Below are 24,491 nucleotides of genomic sequence, written 5' to 3'. Positions count from 1 at the left end.
GATGGGGGTCCGTGGCCAAATATATGTCATTTGGGGGTCCTTGACATGAAGAAGTTTGAGAACCACAGCATTGGGAGACTCATTAATGCCAAAATGTACCGCTGAGAGCCACATTAAGCTTTACAACGCTTAGGGGACATTTAATCGAGGGGGTTGATGTAGTTTTATTGATTTTATCTTATGCTTTATTTGTATTGTTTATTGAAGGGGTCTTCAACAGGGGGTCCAGGACCCCTAGGGGGTCCTCAGAGATACTGCAGGGGGGGGTGAGGGCACCAAATCGTTGTGTGATAGGAACTACATTTTTTTTTATTTTTACATTAACCACTTGAACCCTCGCATCCCTATTCTGGCGGGAACATTAGCCGAAAATAGCAGATCTACAAGCTCACTACACGTCTGCTTGTAGAGGCTATTTTCGGTGAAGAGGTTTGGTGTAGAGGGGGAAAAAGAGCAGACCAAGTACAGAGCCAAAGGTCAAGTTTACAAAGTATTGAGGGTTTAAGTGGTTAAATGTCTGAAAACACACATTTAACATGAATCCCATATGTAGTGGGGTCTGCCCTGCTTCATCTCTCTCTCAGTTAAGGGGTCCTTGGCCTGAAAAACGCTGAAGACCCCAGATTTATTGTCTTGAATCTTTGCTGGTTAGAGCAGCTGTGGTTCTGAATTTCCCCTCTGGGATTAATACAATATTTCTATTCTATTCTATTTTATTCTAGTGTAGATTGAACAGTTTTCTTTTCTTTAGTTTAATCTCTGGGACCACAATCTATAAGGTTAATTCAATTTGGTTCCATTTGTACAACCTCAGAGTTGCAGACCGGACCCTTGGTGGTCCGCGGATCTGGGGACCCCCAGGGGCAATTCACTTCCATTTTAATTAAGAGAAATATTTCAAGAAATATAATACACAAGATACTTCCTTGGCCTACTGCATGTTAAGGTGTGTATGACTCTGCATGAACTAACGCAATGCATAATTTCTGGCTATAATGGAAAGGTAAACAAAAAAAACAAAACATTGCAGAACTTCACAGGTTCTGTAAAGTTTCAGGTTATTCAGGAAAGGTTCTGAGGTTAAAACCCCTTCAGAGTCGAATGGTTTCTCCCACCATCTTTGTCTATGATACAAAAACTAAAACAAAAACACTAAAGGTAAATGTAGGGTTTGTGGTTCTCATTGTTGGGTTCAGGCAGAGACCCTCAGGTGGTCCTTTGTAGGGGTCCGCAGCTAAATGATTGACAATTTGGAACCAAGTGGACCCTTACGGTTCTGTAACTCTGCATGTGTGCAAATGGAACCAAGTGGACCCTTACGGTTCTGTAACTCTGCATGTGTGCAAATGGAACCAAATCGACCCTTACGGGTCCATTTGGTTCCATTTGCACACATGCAGAGTTATACAGTGTATATTGGGGTCCTAGAGAGAGTAAAAAAAGCATATCGAATGGGAGTCTGCTCTAGTCGGCTCTAATGCATATCAAGCTGGGGGTCCTTGAAATGAAAAATGTTCAGAATCAGTGATTTAGAGTCTTACCTGGCCGGCCTGCACTTGGACTGCATGGTGTATTGAGCTATTATCAACATTTATAAATGAACAATCTATCGGCACTATGGGTAAAAATATGTACAGTCAATCTACTACAGTGGTATACAGTATATACAATATATCAATAATCGATTTAGCCGATTATTTAAAAAAAGTATCAATTCTAATTCTTTTCACGTTGATTCTGATTGATATAAAAATAAGTGAACGAAAAAAAATGCACTTCTGGACTATATTTGATTATTGTGAAAAAAGTAGTTGATAGGATAATCGCTAACTACATAATGGAGTCAGTTAGTTCACCGTTTCTCAACATAAGGTCTGGAGCCCACCATGGGGCCAAATGGACCTGTAACTCTGAGAGAGGTGTCAAATGGGAGGTCTGTGGTCTAATGTATATCAAATTGGAGGTCCCAGAAATTAAAAAAGGTACAACCTTCAGTGTTAATTCAACACGGAGTGTACAAATGGAACAAAAATGGACCCTAATAAGGGTCCATTTGGTTACATTTGTACACTCTCAGAGTTACAAACCTGTAAAGGGGTCCATCTGGACCACTGGTGGGTCCCCCCCCGGGCAACAACACACATTGAGAGAACCAGTTAAGTCAGTTATTAGTCGTCGCCTAAACCGATGAGGCCCCTGTAGTCGCCTTTCTCGATCAGCTCCGCCAGATCCTTCTGCGTCTCGTCCTCCATGAGGCGTATCTGCTCCATGGTCAGGCCGAACCACCGGTCGATCCAGCAGAACAGCTGCCTGTTGAACAGGGTGAACACGCGCCTCTGCCGCTTCAGGAAGTAGGCCTCCACGTTGCTCTGGAGGCCGAGCCACTTGAAGTGCACCGTCACCAGCTTGTAGGCGCACATGTGGGGGATGGCCGAGTCCCTCTTCGCGATGAGGTTCTGCCAGTCGGCTCGCAGCGGACCTCTCTTCGTCTTCGCCGACCTGAAGGTGGCGGGGTCCGCCTCGGCCTTGTAGTCCGTCTTCTGCACCTGGTTCTTGTCGGCGATGTCGATGTGAACCACCTCCACGTTCTTCCACTCCTCGGCGTCCAGCCCGTGGACGTTGTCCTCCTCGCCCATGTCCGGCCTGTGCCACGTCTCGATCTTGATGTAGAAGTTGTCCTTCATGTACTCGTTGCTGAGGATGGTGCGGGTGTACGGGTAAGTGTTCCAGGCCTTCTCGTGCACCACCATGGAGCCCTTGGGCATGACCATGCTGAGTATCTTGGGCACGCTGTGCTTGATATGGTACATCTTGTGCGTGTACTGGCCCTTCTCGCCGTCCTCCTCGTAGGGCTCGTTGACCAGCACCTGGACGCCCTCGCCGCCGCCCGTCACCGTCTTGCTCACCTCCGCCACCGAGTACAGCTTCCCCACCTGGTACTCCTCCACCGAGATGGGCAGGACCACTCGGAACTCTTTGATGAGCATGCTTCTTTTTGTCGTTGTTCTCCAACTAAAACAATGTATGCTGCTATCTTTGTATCTATAAGTCTAGCTGGTTAAGATCTTACATAGGCGGACCGAGTGACGTGAGTGACGTCTGGAGTGATGTCACTCACAATGCAAACTGTTGGCACTTTTACTTATTTTAACACATTGACTGACATGGATGTAATATTACGTCATGTGGAACTATTGTTGGATTCTCTTCGATGCTTATCTCTCTATGAGTAGTTATTCTCTCTCTGAGTTGCTGCTGGAACTGCCCTCAACCAAGGCACATCAAGCCTTTATAATGTATACTGTTGGCTGTGGCCCTAATCAGTGGCGCCTGAGCCTGTTTAATTAAAGGACACTGTGTTCCCCCACTTTTCAGTCCAGCCAAAAACATTTTTTTTTTTTTAAATAAATAATAAAATCAGTCCAGTCCCCTGCGGCGAGCGCGAGGCGAACCGAATTAACCGAAATAACCGCATTATCCCCCCCAAAAATCAACAAACCCACCCGAAATAACCGCAAAATCATGTCCCTGATGTGTCCCCCCACGTCATATTCCATTCCGGCACCCCTGACATCACCGTAGGGCCACATTAGGGCCCCTAATGTGGCCCTACGGTGATGTCAGGTAGTGTCAGACATCTCCATATATGTATGGATCGGCCTATGTCAGTTATGCCCAAATATGGGACTATGACGTCAGTCCTGGACGTGACAGTTATCTCCATATATGGAGTTCTGGTCGGGGTTCGCTGATGTCAGATCTATGATACGTTTAGGAATCTCCCTTTCTAGAGATCCTATGCTGTCAGACTTCGTAGGTCGATTGTCTCCATTTATGGGGATCTCCATATATAGGCTAGTGCTGGCAAATATGCCCTGGATGTTTTCTACAGCTTTGTAAGAAAAAAAAGAAAAAAAAAGATTACGCTTTCACTGAGACTCTCGAGTCTCCATGTGTTATGTAGAACAGTGGTTCAGGCCACGACACCCCAAAATAATCATATTTGAAATGAAGACCCCTTAAAAATAATTTGAACTGGGGACCGCCCAAAATAATCATATTTGAACCGGGAACCCCTCACCCTGACAAGCACTTGGAATGTAGGAGTTAAACATTGTGAAAATAGCAGATCTACAAGCGCATAACGCCTCACAAAGCGAGCTTGTAGATCGGCTCGTAGATTATATGAGCTTGTAGATCGGCTATTTTCAAAAATGCTTGCCTCTTTCTTATATTATTTGACAATTTGGCCATTGTTTGACCAGTGTGTTATTTGTTGATAACTTTTGACGCAGTAATGGCCTTTTTTCTTTCTTTCTTTTTCTTAGGTATTAAAAAAAGGTCTTAAAAGTCCTTAAATTGTCACTTCACTGTCCTCTGGGGACCCCCCCCCCCCCCCCGCATAACCATGTGGGGACCCCAAAAAGGGTTCCCGTCCTGAAAGGTATAGTTACAAATAGGGGTTCCCGCCTAAAATGGGATAATAGCCAAAGAAATCTGAACATGCGTTCCCGGTCGTAAAGGGTTAAAGTGGAAAAACAGGATCAAAAACTAAAATGGTTACGAACAACTTCAGGTCCGGCAGGTCCGGCAAAAATGTAAAAGCAATCATATTATGTGTCAAACTTACTATAGTCTCTCTATACTTTAAAATAGATTTAAATCCAGCCAAAGTGATCAGCTCAGATAGGCTCAGATCCTTCTGCAAATCATTCCAAGAAGCGGCAGCAATTTTTTTGCCTAATTTCTTTCTTACTTTCGCAATCACCATCTGAACGGTGTTTTGAAAACGCAGGCCATACTGTATATCACATCATGATGCATTGTGAGCTTGTAGACAGCCTATTTTAAGTTCATAACCTTTATTATAACTCTGAGTACAGTTTTAAATGTAGCCGACATTTTCAATGTAGCCGACATACAGAACACTATAATCAACAGGTGTAGACATTCATATACAGCAATATTAAAATACATGAAGAGGACAGAAAAGAGAAGACAGAAAATACTCAAAAAACTAAAATACTCAAAGAACTAAAACAGATACACCAATGTAATAAAGCAGTTATACAATCTTGAATAAAAGTTTTGGAAACCATTGCCCTGAATTGACCCAAAGAAGATAATGGTCAAGTGTGTGTGGGTTTTATAAGTATTGAACCAATGAAACTTATTACATTGGAGGTTTCAATGTTTTGCGCTTGTAGATCGGCTATTTTCAAATTGCCGAAATGTACTGTATATAGGGCTGAAGAGGTTACTGTATGTTTTGTAATAATTATCACAATCTACAAAGTAACTGGTAACTAAACTCTCTACACTCTCTCTACACTTTCAACAATGTTTTCATTGGAGGTTTCAACAGGTTATTTTCTTTTTTTTTTTTGTGCCATTTCCTGAAAAGTAACTATTTTGGACATACAAGGTTTCCACCTGACAGCGATATGGAGATCCAAAGTCTGTGAATTAAAGCAACCTGTTATTTGTTCTGTTCTTTAGAAAGCAGCAGTGGATATATAAGCCCCTCTGTTCCTCCCCGTGGCTCTGAGTCTGACAACCTGATTTAATGAGATCTTTCCACGTTTCCCCGCATGGAAGATCACAGTGAACCCGCTTTGACGCACACTGCATATCCCCGTCCCTGCGATCCTTTGATACAAGGCTCACAATGATCAAAATAGAGACGCACACGAAAGGGCCTTTCTTGGTTTGCATGTTCTCCCCGTGTCCCCTGGGGCAGTGGTTGGCAACCTGTGGGTCGGGACCCCCAGGGGGTTGCCACATGATTTTGGGGGGGGGTCCCCAGATGACAGTGAAAAAAAAAAAAAAACACAACTATGTATACATACCTATAAAAATAAATAAAAAAGACCAGAAAGAGGCAAATATTGTGAAAATAGCAGATCTACAAGCTCACAACGCCTCGTGTTGCGAGGCGTTGTGAGCTTGTTGATCAGCTATTTTCACAATATTTATCAGTCGAACCGAGTCAAACTAAATGTAATGCCTCAACTCATACAATTCCAAGTGATTGTCTGGGTGGGGGGTCCCCAGTTCAAATATGATTTTGTTTGGGGGGTCCCAGTTCAAATATGATTATGTTGGAGGGTCCCCAGTTGTAACGATTCACTCAACTCACGATACGATTCGAATCACGATTTGAGGTTCACGATACGATTTTTCAACAATCTTTTAACAAAAAAATATTTTCCGGACAAATGTTCTCTTACACAAATCCAGTATTTTCTTCTCTTTAATATATATTTTTACAATACTCTGTTTTCTATTATCCTCTTTTCAATACAGTCGCAAATGACTGAAAACTCTTCATCAATTCTCTTACAAAGATCCTGTATTTTCTTTTGCACATGTCAGTGACATCACTGACGAATCCTTGGTATCTTTATAACCAGCTTCGAACATAATGGCGTACGTCCGTGCTACTTCCGGGTTGCATAATAGTGACATCACTGTCGAATCCTTGGTATCATGATCCTAGCCTTTCAACGTGTGTTTACCAGTGCCGTCACTCCACGCTGTATTTTGATTTTCTTCACACTCGTGCTAATGAAACACAAAACGGGATTATTATTTCATGTATTCAAGTACAACTATCAGAAGATGTAAACCAGGTAAAGTAATGCGTCACTCTGCAAGTTTAACAGAAATGTTCCACCTGTCCAAATGTTTCTTCTGGCTATTTTTCACATCACGATATTTTTTTTATTAAATCGATTTAAATCGTCACCCTTTTGAATCGATTTAAATCGATTAATCGTTACATGCCAAGTGGGGACATTTGGCCCTCACACACACACACACACACACACACACACACACACACACACACACACACACACACACACACACACACACACACACGTGTCAGCGAGCACGTGAGAGGTCCTATGGACTCACACGTAGCAGTTCATTAGCCTCTTCCGGATAAAACAAAAAACTAAGCAAAAACAAAGCCTTATGGAGCACTCAATGCAAACAGAGGTTGTTTAAACCGGCACGAACCAGTAGCCTTAAGCTCTCTGGCATCTCCTGCATCTCATTACCTCTAACTAGTCCATGTTTGATCTGCTAACCCTGACGTCTGAATATCTCTACATCAGGGCTTGTCGAAGTGGATGCGGTGGGTGCCATTCAGTGGTGTAAGTACATGTACTCAAATGCTGTACTTAAAGGGATAGTTTCCCCCAAAATCACTTTTTTCTATCAATTAGTCACCCCATGGAGACTAGAATGCATGGATATTTTAGACACAAAGAGTCTCCTTTCTGTCTCCTAACGGAACTGATGCCTACCGGTCCGCTGGTCATCATTCAAGTCTCCATGGGGTGACTAATCTATAGAAAAAAATATTTTTTGGGGGTGAACTATCCCTTTAAGTACAATTTTTAGGTAACTTTTTTACTTTCCTCAGTTTTTACAATTTTCAATAATTTAACTTCTACCTCAATACAGCTCTCAAATATTGTACTTTTACTCCACTACAATTATATGAAAACTTGAGTTACTAGTTACTTAGATTTTGATTATTATTACAAAACAAACTAACCACTTCAGCTGTATATAGATCGGCCATTTGAAAACAGCAGCTTGTAAGGATGGTGCATTCGTGCACACCAACCATTGCAAGGGCCTTATCCTGAAGGGACAAACGTGGCATCCTTCCATGGGGGGGGGCAGTGTTGATGCTTGGAGCTCAATAAATCAACAAAATTGCCGGACCAAGCCCCGCAGAACCCAATGGTTGCATTGAAGCGCATTGGACATGCTGGCCATTCATAGGTACTGCAGCTGGGGCCACACTGTACATGAACGAGCGAAAACGGTTTCGACCAATGGGCTCGACTCTCGAGCTTGCGCACGAGCTTGAGCACGGGGGCTGAAGCCCAGTGGCGTGCACAGACATTTTGAGGGGCAGGTGCTCAAGTAAATTATACTTTTTTTGGTTTACTTGGTCTGCTCTTTTTTCCCTCTACACCTATACCTCTTTGCCAAAAATAGCCGATCTACAAGCCCACAATGCCTCGCAGCGCGAGGCGTTGTGAGCTTGTAGATCTGCTATTTTTGGCTAAAGTTCTCCTCAGAAAAGGGATGCTAGGTTTCGCGTGGTTATGGTAAAAAGAAAAATCATATCACATAAAGATTTGGCGGACCCCCTGTAGTAGCTCTGAGGACCCCCTGTTGAAGACCCCTGCTGTGCCCTTTTTTCAAAAGGGCATTTCTGGTCAAGAGTGCAAAGGGCAGGTGCTCTAGCACCACCTAGAGTCTATCTGTGCACGTCCCTGATTTTTAACTCTATGTGCAGGACCCATGCTCAGGTGCCAGCACTTGAAGTCTTCACTAATGTAGTACAACACGCACGCACGCACGCACGCACACACACACTGTGCACACACTGTACACACACATAAACACACCCACGGATACGCTCGCACAAGAGCACACACACACACGCACGCACACACACACACACACACACACACACACACACACACACACACACACACACACACACACACACACACACACACACACACACACACAGTCTTTGTACCCAGACAATGCATCCATCCACACACAGGCATACAGATAGGGGACCCAAAAAGAAAAAAAGTGTTTTTGTGTACGGTAAGGCTTGCACCATGTCTCTCTCTCTTCGCCAAGTTATTTGTTATAAAAGAGAGGAAACCGAGGATTTATCACCTCTGGAATCAGAAAATGATCATCTTCCACAAAGGGCCATTGTTCCCGTTTCCTCTGGAATAGATCAATGTTGTTCTCCCTGAGCAGCAGTGAATGTGACTGTGAGCCAGACACATCCATTTGTACAACAACGGGCTTTTGAGGCTCTCGGAAGCTCGGCGCTCCAGACCCATGGCCTCCTGCGGGCCGGGCCGTCCATCTCTGCAGACGTATGGAAGTTGCTGAGCGTCAGCATGTCTCTGTGACAATGGCTTATTGGAACAAACCAGTGGTGGAAAAAGTACTCAAATGGTTTACTTGAGTAAAAGTATCAATGCTGCAATATAGAAATATACTCTGTTACAAGTAAAAGTCCAGAATTCAAAATTGACTTGGGTAAAAGTATACAAGTATTGGCATCAAAATGTACTTAAAGTACTCATTATGCAAAATGTCCCATTTCAAGTTTTCAAGTGTATAAAAATGTTTTGAAAATAGCAGATCTACACGCTCACAATGCGTCGCATGACTCGCATCGCGACGCATTGTGAGCTTGTAGATCGGCTATTTTCAAATTGCCGAAATGTACTGTATATAGGGCTGAAGTGGTTACTGTATGTTTTGTAATAATTATCAAAATCTACAAAGTAACTGGTAACTAAACTCTCTACACTCTCTCTACGCTTTCAAATAAGTGTAGAGAGTAAAAGTACAATATTTGCCTCTGAGATGTAGTGGAGTAGAAGCAAACGTATTGAAAATTGGAAATACTCCAGTAAAGTAAAAAATCAAGATCAAAATCATAATTGTACTTGAGTACATGTACTTAGTTTCTTTCCACCACTGCAGACGTCTGGAAGTTGCTGAGCGTCAGCAAGTCACTGTAACGATGGCTCACTGGAACAAACGCAATGCAGGGCCCTTTGTATAGCCATGTGTATAGCTTTTCCCTGCCCTTGCCAGCGATTCCGTGCGTTTTCACTAACCTTTGACAAATCATAGAATATTTATTTCCAGTATGATTGATCCCCCGATCACGCGGGTCTTCCTCTTTCACTTTCGCTTTTGACCACAGCTGAGCCGTGGTCAAACGCTCTTAAAAGAGAAAAGGCCATGGTGACTCCCAGGTTAGCGAACAGCGCCATCTAGTGGACAACCACTGAAAACACAAAACTCATCATACTCGTCAATGGCAGTGTGAGCCTCAGGTCAACTGACGAGTACTTGTCAATGGCAGTCCATGAGTTAAGCTGAACGTGTGTGTGTGCGTGCGTGTTATAAAATAATTGTCAGGTCATATAGGTCAGGGTTTTTCAACCGGTGGTCCGCGGACAACTGGTGGTCCGCGGAGGTATTGCAGGTGGTCCCTGGCCATGCATTAAAAAAATAATAATAATAATAACTTACAGGAGTTCTTACTGTATGGTGTGTGTGTGTGACATGAAATGTGAGCTTACCATAATCACAGTAATCCTTAATCATATTCCATCACATCACAAAAAAAATCACTGTATTTGATTAGATATTATATTGATATTAGCTATTTTCTCCAGCTCCCTGTGGTGCATGAACCCCCCACCACTATTGTGTGGGGTGAGTCTATGATGGACCCACCACGCACAATAGTGGTGGTCCGCAGGTTGCTCTTAGTGAGGATGGTGGTCCCTGGGTCAAAATCAGTTGAAAACCCCTGATATAGGTGATGTGATGGACCAAAGCAGGATACCAAACATTGTCATGGTAAACATTGTTTATATGATTTAGAAAGGTAAAATCAAAAGCATTCAAAAACAGCCAAAATAGGAGTTGAAAAGGTTACACAGATCGGCTATTTTCAAATAGCCGATCTACAAGCCCTATGTATAAAATAGGGCTCAAGTGGTTAATGTATGTTTTAAAGTGTAATAATTTATATCTGCAAAGTAACTAGTAGCTAAAGTTTTCAAATAATTGTAGTGGCGTAAAAGTACAATGTTTGCCTCTGAGATGTAGTGGAGTAGAAGTAGAAGTAGGCCTACTGAAAATTGGAAATAATCCAGCAAAGTAAAAACACCTCAAAATTGTACTTAAGTACAGTACTTGAGTAAATGTAAGTAGTTACTTTACACCACTGTTCTCACTGCACAAGGTTTAGACAATTTTGACAATATGGCTGATGGCAAACGAAAGAATCAGCCGCACGGAAATTAATCACATTTTTTTCGGGGGTGAAAGATGAACATTTTGAACCATTTTAGAACATTTTAGTGTAGTTTATATATATATATATATATATATATATATATATATATATATATATATATATACAAATTATTATTTTTTTCTTATCATTTCAGGATTTTTTTTGAAAAGTTTTGAAAAGTTTCCACCGAAGATGACATAATATCCCAAAGTAGGGACGTCAGGTCAGGTTGAAAGAAGTTAAACTTGACCTTTGACCTTCCTCCCTCTTATCTCCACAGCAGTGGAGTTAAGAGGTGAAGGCTGTTCCTAACTCAGACGTCTGGGACAGTGATGAGCGTTCTGAACTCATGTCTATTGATAACGACGCCCCCAGAGCCTTAGTCTGTCTGCTCAGCACCGCACGAAGCTGGCCTATCTGCGTTCATTACCCCTGTGGTGGAAAGTAACTAAGTTAATTTATTCAAGTACTGTACTTAAGTACATTTTTTTAAAGTATTTTTACTTTACTGGAGCATTTCCAATTTTCAGTACTCTTAACTTCTACTTCACTACATCTCAGAGACAAATATTATATTTTTATTCCACTATAATTATTAGAAAATTTGAGTTACTAGTTATTTTGTAGATTTTGATTATTATTACGAAACATACATTAACCACTTCAGCCCTATATATATTTCAGCCATTTGAAAATAATTGATCTACAAACTTGTAGATCTGCTATTTTCAAATGGTTTGCACATATTTTATACATTTGAAAACGTTTTAAATGGGACCTTCTGCATAATGACTACTTTTACTTTTGTTACTTACATTTTGATACCAACACTTTTGAACTATTACTGAAGTAAACTTTTAATTCCAAACTTTTACTTGTAACAGAGTATTGCTATATTGCAGTATTGATACTCGCGCGCACACACACACACACACACACACACACACACACACACACACACACACACACACACACACACGCGCGCGCGTACGTGAGTGGGTGCTGCCCACAGTCATTGTGTGAAATTGCCATTTTCAGGGTGCTTCCTCTTTCACTATTGACACTTTTTATTGCTTTCTAATGTGTCAGCTGAGCTGTGGTCAAATATCAGTCAGACAGACAGACAGACAGACAGACAGTTCAGAATGGGAATTGTATGTTAGTTTAAATAAAACTACCCAAAGGTTTCCCCCCCAAAAAACATACAATACATGCAGTGGTCAGTAATTTGCGGTAAGCAAGGGTCAGGTCATTGTTGAGAAATAAACCCTGACGAAGGCTATTGTTATTTTCACTTCTCGTTTCTGTACTTCTTCCCACCACTGATTTTGGGGGATTTCTGTGTGCATTTTACTATCAGGTATGGCCTTTCACACTGGCGAAAAGTAACTAAGTACATGTACTCAATTACTGTAGCCTAAGTACAATGTTGAGGTATTTTTTACTTTACTGGAGTATTTCCAGGCCTTTCTGCATAATCAGTACTTTTACTTTTGGTACTTTAAGCACAATTTCATGCCTATACTTTTGTACTTTTACTCAAGTAAAATGTGAATACAGAACTTTGTACACTTATAATATAGTATTTCTATATTGTGGTATTGGTACTTTTACGTAAGTACACAATGTCTGTTTTTACATGTTTGTCTTCATCTTTCACTTCTCTCCACTGTTGTCACAACATGTATTAGTTGTTATTTCTGAGTCAGCTGAGCCGTGGTCAAACGCTCTTAAATGTCAGATGAACAAGCGCTCACACGATGCTTCATTCTCCTCGGAGTAACGTACTGGAAGGATGACTGTCACTACGCTATAGGAGTTCTGGTAGGCTCAAGGCTTCAATATTTGAAAGTCTTTGGTTCAATACATATTTACATGGTGATCTGAGAAACACTATTCTTTGTGGCTTTTCTGTATTCGGAGTTTGCCCTTGAAGGAAGTTAATGTTGTATATACGTGTATGTGTGTATGTAAGAGCCTCTGCCTCTTGTACCAATATGTGTGTATGTATATATATATATATATATATATATATATATATATATATATATATATACACACACACACATATTGGTACAAGAGGCAGAGGCTCCAGTGGAAGATATCAAAAAGACAGAAAGAAAATAATAACAATCATTAAAAAATCATATTTATGGATGACAGGATGACTGGATGATTAAATTAACTTTAAAACCCTTCTGGGGTCATTTTAATGTCTACTCTGGCTTTTTTGTGCACAGTTTTTAGTTGGTTGATTCCATATTTTTTGATATTTGATATTCATTTGACCTCCTACATAAATAAACCCAATGAACTTCAAACTATTTGAACCATGTTAGATGAAAACATGAAAAAAAAGTCCCTTCAATTACCATTTTTATGAACTGAATCATGACAGATGATTCTATTCATTTATTTTAATATAATTCATAGTATAATTATCATTATTATTTCCATTAAAAACACATATAGGAAAATACAATAAACTATTGAAAAAACACCCCCTCATGCTGGTTGGCACAGTATGTACAGTGGGTGACCATTGACTTTGTCGTTTTTTTTCATTCTTCTCATGCGTTTCATGCAGGGCATGTATGATTTCCACTCTGTGCCACTAGGGGCAGCAGCGGTCTACTGCCTACAGCTGCCTACAGCCCACAGCAGACAGCGAGAATATATTTGTTACTAGTATACTGTATATCCTCTCCAAACTGTACATACATTACTTTACACTTTTGTATTATGTTTTGACACTTGCTTTGGAAAATGTAAACGTATGTTTTATCATGCCAATAGCTCATTTGAATAGCAAAATTGTTTGTTTTGGGGTTTTTAGGCACTGTTTTTCCTAGAAAGACAGAGAAAGATCCTGTCTGTTGCTTACAGTACAAGATGTGACATTTATATTAAGCAAAATATTAAGCAAATAAAGTTAGATAGCATGATGCTGAGCTTAACATTAGTTTAATTTTAACGTCTTAATTGATAAAACGAGACGGGAAAATAAACGTATTTTTTTCTCTTGCCAATAGCTCATTTGAATTGACAAATTGTATTTCTGTGGTGGTGGTTCAGTGGCACTATATATATATATATATATTTAATATATACTGGGGTCATACGTTCTGTGCTTTCTGTGTGTGCACTTATGCCGTGTGTCTCTTTCTTTGAGCGGGGGGGGGGTCTATCAAGGCAGGCTATTTGTTCAGATGCAATTTCAGCGTGGCTATTAAATAGGCAAAAAAATCTGATCTACAAGCCCACAAAGAGTCGCGATGCAACTCTATTTTCTAACATTTTAGTCTATTTTTGGGAGAGAGAGAGAGAGAGAGAGAGAGAGAGAGAGAGAGAGATGCATCAAAGTAGGGGTTCTCAATCTTTTTCAGGCCATGACCCCCCAAAATAACCATATTGGGGACCCCCATTTTGCGTGTGCGGCTTTCATCATCAATTTAAAAATAAAGATGATCGGATCATCTGTGAAGCATTTTCATATACGCTGCTGTCTCGTTAAAACCAGCTGCGGGTGAATATTATCCAACACATCACCACGGTTAACGCTACGTTCATGTTTACTGCATTACATTTGTAACAACAGCGTGTGCGGCTTTAGTTTGATGAACATTGAACCTCATAATAACATCACTCCGTTCGCGACTGCATACAGAACGTGTGTCGGCTCTGATGTTTATTAGACAGCATGGACCTCCGCTCAGGTCCTGGAATCCAGAGCCTTATTGTCAAGACTTGGCTGCGAGCACATCGCACGGCAGAAAGCACAAAAAACAAAGTGGCACAGCCTGTCATGTCAGATAACCCCGACCCACTTTGGCAGTTTTTATAAGACAGGGGTTATTGGCGTCTTTTTGGTTTGTTTTATTTTATTTCCTCGTTTATACTTATTTCCTCCTCAATATTGTTTAAGAATTAATGTGCTATCCATGACATGCTGTCACCAGTTTACCAGTTCTGTCTGTTATTTAATGATGATCGAATATTGGCTAAATGTTTACAATTTCTTCTGTCCAAACAATGAAAAGCACTAAGAAAAGGCAAGTGAGTCTCTCTTTAATTAAGCATGATGAGCCATGTGTTTTCCACAAAACAATTGAATATCATTGAATATAATTGCACCCTTGTCATACTACTATGTTATTAGCTTTCAGTAGGCCACCACAGGCACAGACAGTGCGTTTTAGCGCAGCGCGGCCTGGCGCAGCGCGGCGGAGTGGTTGCGTGCGGGGGGTCGGGGGGCTTTCATGGGAGGGGGGGACGGGTGGATCAGAGCTTAACCCTAAAACCGAAATAAAGTAACAAAAAAAAAACTCCAATCCGCTCAAGAACCTTGCTCCCCCACTTCCAAAATTAGCACTAGCCTACAACACTGGCCCAGTCTCTTGCCAAACCGGTTATGTTAATGACATGCAGCCTATTCCAAATAAGCCAAGTGAGGAACTCTGCTATCAGGTTCCCCCTCCCCCCTACAGTACCTCTGTAGGCCTATCTCTTCTATCAAAGTATTTGTTCAGATACAAATTCAGAGCGGCCAATTTTGATATTTTTAATGCGCCTACATGAAGTTAGAGGGATGGGCAGAAATGGTGTAGGCCAGTGGTTTTCAACCTTATTCCCATCAAGGACCCCCAAATTGACACATATTAGCCCAGGGACCCCCATTTGAAAAGATATGCCAGGGACTCAACCATTTAGATTTCTTGGGCGTCCCAATCTACACTGTATCATCATCATCAGTGTTCATTTAACTCTGAGAGTGTACAAATGGAACCAAATGAACCCTGACGGGTCCATTTGGTTCCATTTGTACATTAAGAGTTACAGACACATAAGGGTCAATTTGGTTGCTAACTATTAATTTGGCTGGGGACCCCCTGGAACCCCCTCAAGGACCACTGGTGGTCCCCGGACCACTGGTTGAAAACCTCTGGTGTAGGCTATTTTCAACTGTTAATGGGTTTTTCTTTCTTCACAAATGAATTCTACTTTGTTGTACAACAGTGTCCCATAAAAGTAGCAAAAATAGCCGATCTACAAGCTCACAAAGTGTTGCATCATGATTTGAATTCCGACTGAAAACGCCACCCTTGCGTCTCCGTGTGTACAACCAAATACGCATCTTTCCTGCACCGATGACGCTTGGGGCTTTTACAGCGCTGCTCCTACACTACCACCGTCAGCAACAAGTGGACATGGAGTAAATGTACTTAGTTACTTTCCGCTTAGTTACTTTCACGTGCATATAAATGAGCCACGCGGTCTTATAAGAATGAAAACAAACGCCTCGCTGTTGGCCATGGATCACATGACGGTCGTCTGTTACGGTCATGAACTCAAAATGTTACTTGAGTTCAATCAAAGTAAAAGTACAAAAGTATTGGCAAATAAATGTTTGAAAATAGCTGATCTACAAGCTCGCAATGCGTTGTGAGCTTGTAGATCGGCCATTTTCAAATAGACTATGTGAAATAGGGCAAATAATGTATGTTTTATAATGTAATGATTTATATCTGCAAATAACTAGTAATTAAAGCGTTCAAATAATGGTAGTGGAGTAAAAGTACAATATTTTCCTCTGAGATGTAGTGGAGTAGAAGTAAAAGTAAAAATAGCAGGTCAGTATGCTTATAGCGTGGGATTCGAACCCGGGTCGTAAAATCACCGGCCATCAGTTTTAACCGCTACACTAACTGGACTATTTCATTTACAGAGGGAAGAGGTAGAATCCTACTATACAGAAATTGATGCGAGAAAGAAAAAACATATAAGACGTCTGTCTGTCTGTCTGTCTGTCTCTCCACGGACTTTTGAGACAGACAGACAGACAGACAGACAGAAACCAATGTGTGTCTGAACATTTCTAAAATGACAGAGATGCGTTCCTGACTGCCCGACGCTGAACAGAAAACCCAATTTAAACGCTCTAAGCACACGTAATTATTGCTAGTTATTATTATTATTATTAATAATAATATAAGACATCTATCTGTCTGTCTGTCTGTCTGTCTGTCTGTCTGTCTGTCTGGCTGTCTGTCTGTCTGTCTGTCTGTCTGTCTGTCTGTCTGTCTGTCTGTCTGTCTGTCTGTCTGTCTGTCTGTCTGTCTGTCACAAAAAAAGTGACTCCAAAGCGGCACCTTGTGGTAGTATTTGGAACTTAAATTTACTGCAAAGCGGGTGAGGCAAATGAGTGAAGTGATACTCTTATGAAAAGCGACAAAGTCAATGGTCACCCACTGTAGGTAGGAAAGATGGTAGGTACAGTAGATAGATTATGTAGGGTATTAGATAGGAAGACAATAGGTGGAGTGGTACTGTAGTTACAGTATGTAGGTTATTATGTCCATGGTTCATTAACTAGGAGCATTGGTTTATGAAGTGATCATTGACAGTATCACTTCTCATAATTTCTGACTTTAACTCGGCCAAATGGGGAAGTGGGTATAGTGTTCACAGTTCTAGTTCCCTTGACATTTCAGTCTTGGCTGAGTCCCAACATGGTGAGAATGACATGGGACAAGTCTGTCCAACCATAATGGTAATAATGGTCCCTAAAAAAGGGTACATGTGTACTATAACTGTCTTACTGTTGTATCCTCTTTAGATCATCAATGCTGAACAGTGTTGTCACCAACCAGTGTCCACAGCGGAATTACTCCACCAAAAGTACCTGACAGTTGACCCTGAAGACAGCCATGATGCCACTGACAGGAAGCTGCCATTGTTTCCCCTTCTTATTCCTGTTGTGCACGCTTCATCTCAGTCCCTTACTGGCTTACCTCCTGAAAGACTGCACTATCGTCTACTCTGAAAACGTCAGTGCTGGTGTTTCGGTGGACTGTGAAAAACTTAATCTTGTTGACGTACCAGATGACATTCCTGGAAATGTAACATCGTTAACACTGGCTTTTAATGTAATAACTCGTGTAGATGATGGGGCGTTTGCCAATTTGACCGTCCTTAAAGAGCTCTACATGAACACCAACAGACTAACGACGCTGACAGACAATATGTTTCAGGGGCTGTCTAATCTGTCGCTGCTGCGCTTGGATTGGAACAACATCCGTCACATTGACCCCGCTGCCTTCCAGTCACTCACCAGCTTACAGGCACTCAATCTGGAGACCAACTGCATACATCAAATGATGCACATTTTACAGCTACCACGCTTACAGGTGCTGAACATCACCCTTTTCGAGTTGGAGTCTTTTCAGTCAAAAGATCTGCCGTTAAACATGTCCTCTGAGCTCAGAGAGTTGAGGGTTATTTCAGGATCGATAAAAACGTTTGGCATCACAACGGCTGCGTTTCCAAAACTTCAGACCATCGACCTGTCCCACTGCTGCAACTTAAGTTGGGAGTGGGATATTCCAGATAAGCATTTTCTCAGGAATATAACTAAGGTGTATTTTAGCGATTTGTTCTCCTTTTGGCTTTCTTTCGACAGCATCAAAAAGTCTCTACAGAGCCTCGAATCGCTAGAGTACCTACAGCTGTCTTTCATGAATTTTATAGACACAAACAAAGACAGAGAAATATTAAATATTGCCTGCAAAATTTCCACGCTGAGGACACTTAACTTACATGAAAACGGCAACCTAAGCGAAAAACTGACACCTTGTAATCAGCTGACCAGCCTGGATCTATCCTTTAATGGCCTGGACGAACAGTCTATTATTTCAATAAAACAAATGAAACAACTGAGTAACCTGAACCTCACCAGCAACCACCTTTCCAAAGTGCCAGACGATGTTAAGAGTCTTTCCATGCTTGAAATCCTGAACCTGAATGACAACTGGATTAATGAATTAAGCTGCTCGGACTTCTTACATGTAACAAGACTCACACACCTTCATCTAGACTCCAACCAAATCACTGCACTCAAATGGTGTGTGTTTTTACATCTCGATGAGTTGAAGGTTTTAAGTTTGAATGACAATTTCATTCAGATATTTGTCTTGACGTTCAAGGTAGGTCTGCAGAAACTAGAGTTCTTGGAGCTAAAGAGGAATTCCTTTAAAAAACTCTTGGGTGGGGATTTTAAAAGTCTGAAATCGCTCAAGCAGTTAAACGTGGAATCGGATAAATTGGTGTGGTGGGACAAGGACGCTTTTGAAGAACTCAATGAACTTGAAACTCTTAGTCTAATTTTTAATGTTGTCGACAACACAAATCCATTTTTAATTCCCCAAGATTTACCACCGCTGAAGAGCCTAAAGAACCTTACAATACAATTCAACATCCAATCTGCTTACCCTCTTACATACATCACGTTCAGCAACACTCCACAGCTGAAGACTCTAAGCTTAAGGAGCAACAATCTGCCATATCTCTATCCAAAGCTATTTGAATCGATCCCAAACCTGGAGGCTCTCGACCTCTCCAACAATAAACTGACATCCCTGGATTTCCTGGAAAAGGCCAACCTGACTCGACTCTCTTGGCTGGACCTGAGCCAGAACGAGCTGACTTGGATCAATGTCTCTGTGTTCCGTTCTCTCCCTGCTCTCAAGTATGTTGACATGGGTGACAATCATTTCAATTGTGATTGCTCCAATCGTTACTTTCACCTGTGGGTGCTGAACAACAACCAAACACAGGTGGTCGGTGCTCACCGCTACGAATGTAGCTATCCTTTGACTAAAAAGGGAACCAGGTTTCTGGACTTTGACATCCGTTCCTGTTGGATAGACGCTAGCTTCATCTGCTACATTTCTTCCACTTGTGCGATTGTGCTAACTCTGCTCACGTCCTTCACCTACCACTTCCTGAGTATGCATCTCCTCTACGCCTACTATCTCTCCCTGGCCTTCCTTTACGATGCCAAGAAGAGAAAGAGAGGGTCTCCTCAGCGCTACGATGCCTTTGTCTCCTACAATGTTCACGATGAGCTCTGGGTTTACAGAAACATGCTTCCAGTGCTGGAGGGAGAGCAGGGCTGGAGTCTCTGTCTGCACCACCGAGACTTTCAACCAGGTACAAACCTTTATCTGTCTAACTTAGCCTATACTGTATGTACTTATTCATCTAACTCTCTGTTGCTGCCACTAACACTTGTAAACATAGGTGACAGGGTACCATGCTTCAGGACACAGGGGGGCATTGGTCATTTTTCAGCCTTAGATTAGCCTACAGATTATGAAAGTATAATGTAATCTATCTATCTATCTATCTATCTATCTATCTATCTATCTATCTATCTATCTATCTATCTATCTATCTATCTATCTATCTACCTATCTCTTATACTGTATGCAGCATATCTGGTTGAATCTGTTTTGAATCATGTTAGATAGATAGATAGATAGATAGATAGATAGATAGATAGATAGATAGATAGATACTTTATTAATCCCGAAGGAAATGTATTTTGTTCAACAGCTCCAGTGCAATACATGCATACAGATGTCAATAAAAAGAAGCATGATGAACATGAAAAAAACATTACATCAATGGGAATGAATGCAATACGAATAAAAAAAAAACTATCAGTTATAAGATATGTTTTGGTTCCAGGTGCACCCATCATGGAGAACATCACAGATGCCATCTATGGCAGCAGAAAGACCATCTGTGTGATCAGCCGCCGTTACCTGGAGAGTGAATGGTGCTCTAGAGAGATCCAGATGGCCAGGTGGGGGCGCCATATTTCGGACATTTCACTGATAAAATTGTGTTAATTTAACTCAGGCCCAGATCAAATTGAGCAGCACAAATGCTGTAAACGTGGAGCCCTCAAACAGCTCTGTGCAATTTTGAGTGACTATAGACGCCTTAACAGACAACGTCACACTGATAAGAACCAGTATGCGCGTGCAGGCCAGCACCAAATGAACCCCACCGCTCATAAGATGCAATGTAAAAGTGGTCACAGCCTCACGTGTAAAAATGCATCCCATCAAACTTTGAGATGCTGTTTTTCTCCTAGTGTGGAGGAAGAATGCTTAGGATTTTTACCGTGATCTCTCGCTCTTGAAATATATATTTCTTGGTTTCTGTTGTTTTTAAACGATAATAGCAATTCAAAGCAGTTGTCCCCCAAACCCCACCTCCAGTGGCTGTCATAAGAACGGAGGGAATGCTCTATGATCATGGCACCAGAACCTGCTCTTGCTCGCGCACTGACGCGCAGCCGCAGCCCATCAGGCCTTATCCTCCGTCCCGCAAAGGTGTCGCGCGCAGAGAACGGCTGAGAATAGCAGACCTCCAAGCTCACAACGGTCTCATGTTCTCGGCGCGCAATACCATTACGGGGTGAAGTACATATGTCTCGCTAGGGCGCACCTCACTAGCCAACTCACAAGAGGGGGTTGAATGAACTGAAACCAGCTTACCCCAAAACAACAGGTTTGGGGAACTGTTGGGAACACCTGTGCGTCACATGTCTGTAACTCTGAGAATGTATACCATATGGAACCCATTTTGATTCCATTTGTACACTCTCAGAGTTGCATTAGGAGTCACTAAATGAACTGCTGAGGATGTAAATAATACTGAAAAGAGGAACAATAGAACAAGGGTCTTGTAATTCAATACAAGCCACCCTGGTGGATCACAGTCGTATTAGAGCTGGTGGCGGGTGGAGGCTCCATGATATTTATATGGCTGATGTGTCCATAGAATTATTTTGTCACAACATTCGTGATTTGGTGCCTTATCTACAGATAACTGTTAGGTGAACATTCATTGAATGTGTGTTTTCTGTTTCTCTAAATACAATCTATGGGCCCTATCTTGCCTTATCCCCTATGCCTAATCTTATTGTGTATTATTTATACAACTAATTTAAAATGTTTTTCAAAATAAAATTAAAAAAAAGCCTAATAGAATTATTTAAAGAATAGAAGACTGCAGTTTTCATGCCATGCGCACCCTTTTCTAAGCAAAATATAATGAAACAGTGTAATTTAATATAATTCAAAATGTGCCAATTTTTAGGACTGTGATTACAGATATCAGTGCTCAGCACTGTAAATACAGTTTTACTTGTGGTAGATAAAGTTCTACTTACTGTGCATTTCCTCTCCTCACCTCTCCTCTGTGCAGCTACCGTCTGTTTGATGAAAACAACGATGTGTTGATCCTGGTGTGTCTGGAGGACATTCCAGTCCGGCACCTGTCTTCCTACAATCACATGAGGAGGCTGGTGAAGAGACACACCTACCTGAGCTGGTCCCAGGCTGGACAGCACCCTGCACTGTTCTGGCAGAACCTACGCAGAGCTCTGGACACACGAGACACTGAGCTACATATACAAATATAGACCGAACCGTTGCTCCGATCCGCACCATACTTGTGTCTATTTCAAACCAAGGGGCCAGCTTCTGAGTTGTAAATTGAGGCTGTATAGGAAGTAACAGTTCATATGAATGGCCTGTAGTTTTGCTGTTTCACCCCTGCTGGTGTACTCTCCATTCAAGCGGATGGGTTTTAGCCAAACTTTAGACTTGATTTTCTTTACCTTAATAAACATTGTCATAATATGCTTCCAGTTGCTAGTTTAAAGTCTTCTTTCAATCACCATTGATTGATTGATTGATTGAAATACTTTATTTAGAAAGACATAGAAAAAGTACATGGAAGCACATTTTGCAGTACAAGGTCCTCTACACTGGATCGTCCATTAAAAGCACAATGGCTTATTTAAAATGAGATCCCCACGCACTCAAATCATGATGACATTTAAGAAGACAGACTGAAACGACAGACAGACAGAAAACCATGATATGCGTTTTGGTAAATTATGGTCACATTTATTTTAAAATAGATGATAAAGTAGGGTATGCTGTAGGATTGGTCCCAACCAATAGCATTCATTTCCGAGTGTATAGGATATGTTGCGATATAGAAAGATGGCGGATTTTGAAATTGCTGAAAAATAGGCTTCATTAACGGCCTATGGGCGTCACTTTGTCCATCCTTTTTACTGTCTATGTTTCAAACACAGAGTGTTTTTACATAGGAGTGACATTATGACAGCAGCAACTCATAATTCCACTCCCCCCATCTACTTATTGGAAAGTATTAAGCAGTTGATATTCATTGTGTTTTCATCTTTAGGACCCTAAATCATGCCTAGAAAGCCCTTGTGTCTATTTCAAACACAAACAGAGTGTTTTTACCTAGTGTTGTTATTCATTGTGTTCTTTAGGTCACAACATCATTCCATGTAAAGCCCAAGCTTCAACTGTCATTGGTGGCAGGTGTGAGATGTTGACAGGCAATTTGTTATGTCAACCTCTTTATTTAAAGGTAGGGTAAGTGATATTTTTTGGTTAAAACAATAAGGTTTGTATTTAAGCACTACATTCTGATTGTAATCATTGCTATAGAGTGTCTGTTTAGTAACAGGAGTCTCCCTGTCTCTCTAGCTCTTTGATAAACAGAAAATACATTTTCAGGTCGGTGTCAACATTTCAGCCAATCACCAGAGAGTACCCATTTATCAGCTTAATTTTTATAGTTTTCCAGTTCCAATTTCTTCAGCTCATTTCTTTGTGTCACCACTTCCAATTTCACTTGTTTAATCTTCATCCTGACTGAGTTCTCTGCCCTGTTTGGATAAAATTGGTATCCTGAACTGAACATGAATTTTCTGTTTAATAAAGAGCTGGAGAGACATGGAGACTCCTGTTACTGAACAAACACTCTAAAGCAATATCAGAATATAGAGCTATTTAACACTTATTTTGACCCAAAGAAAATCACTTACCCTACCTTTTCAGAGCATGCAACTGGAGTTCAGCAAAGACAACAGTCATTCTCAGGGGTGTATTCTTTGCGTTGTAGCGTGCACGTGCGTGCTCTGTACCGTGCCGTACCTTGCGTGTGAAAAATGTACCCGCCACACGCCGTCATACTCTGTGTGGCCCCCATGACACCACTGGTCATTCTGCACACCACGGCTGATAATGGCCTAAGCACTGTTCACTACTTGAAGAGATTCCCTGCTGCTCCATTCAAAAGTGCTCCACCTTCGATTTGCATATAAGCCTAGTCTCTGCCCAACACTTTTCCACAGAGCAAAATAAATAAAAAAATACAAAAGAGAGAAAGAACATAAGAATAAAATGATGTGCTGTGTTTTGCTGCACTTCAGTATTAGAATAATAGAATGAAGACCTTTGCCATTTGAGGCCCTCTTTCCAATGCACATTTTATGATCTTCTGCAGCATATAAAACTAGATTTCTAATTTATTTTACAATAATTTGCATTTCAAATGCTTCACCACTTAACACACTCTACCATACAGATTGTATAAGTTATATTGTATTAACATACTCTACCATACAGATTGTATAAGTTATATTGTATTGACATACTCTACCATACAGATTGTATAAGTTATATTGTATTAACATACTCTACCATACAGATTGTATAAGTTATATTGTATTGACATACTCTACCATACAGATTGTATAAGTTATATTGTTTTAACATACTCTACCATACAGATTGTATAAGGTATACCATACATAAATGGTAAAGTGTGTTCTCTGTGTGGGAAGTGAATGAATTGGGTCATATGTATTCACAAATATAAAGAAAGAAGAAATTAGAAAGAAGTTCTTTATTTTTGGAACATTTCATCT

The 24,491-nt window shown here is 41.1% G+C and overlaps 1 protein-coding gene across 1 annotated transcript; it reads right to left on the bottom strand.

The window, feature by feature from the left end:
* Positions 1-2,168: 2,168 nt before the first annotated feature.
* On the bottom strand, positions 2,169-2,987 carry LOC311051598 (phosphatidylinositol transfer protein beta isoform-like; the record flags this gene model as incomplete). The annotated part of the gene is made up of 1 exon (XM_084066178.1): positions 2,169-2,987. The coding sequence occupies one exon, from the start codon at positions 2,985-2,987 to the stop codon at positions 2,169-2,171; it is 819 nt and encodes a 272-aa protein (XP_083922304.1).
* Between the last annotated feature and the right edge of the window lie 21,504 nt (positions 2,988-24,491).

This window comes from Gymnoscopelus microlampas (genome assembly GCF_963454915.1).
Source record: "Gymnoscopelus microlampas genome assembly, chromosome: 9".
NCBI classification, from domain to species: Eukaryota; Metazoa; Chordata; class Actinopteri; order Myctophiformes; family Myctophidae; genus Gymnoscopelus; species Gymnoscopelus microlampas.
Note: the sequence above shows the minus strand (reverse complement) of the source record. Positions and strands in the feature narration are given on the sequence as shown.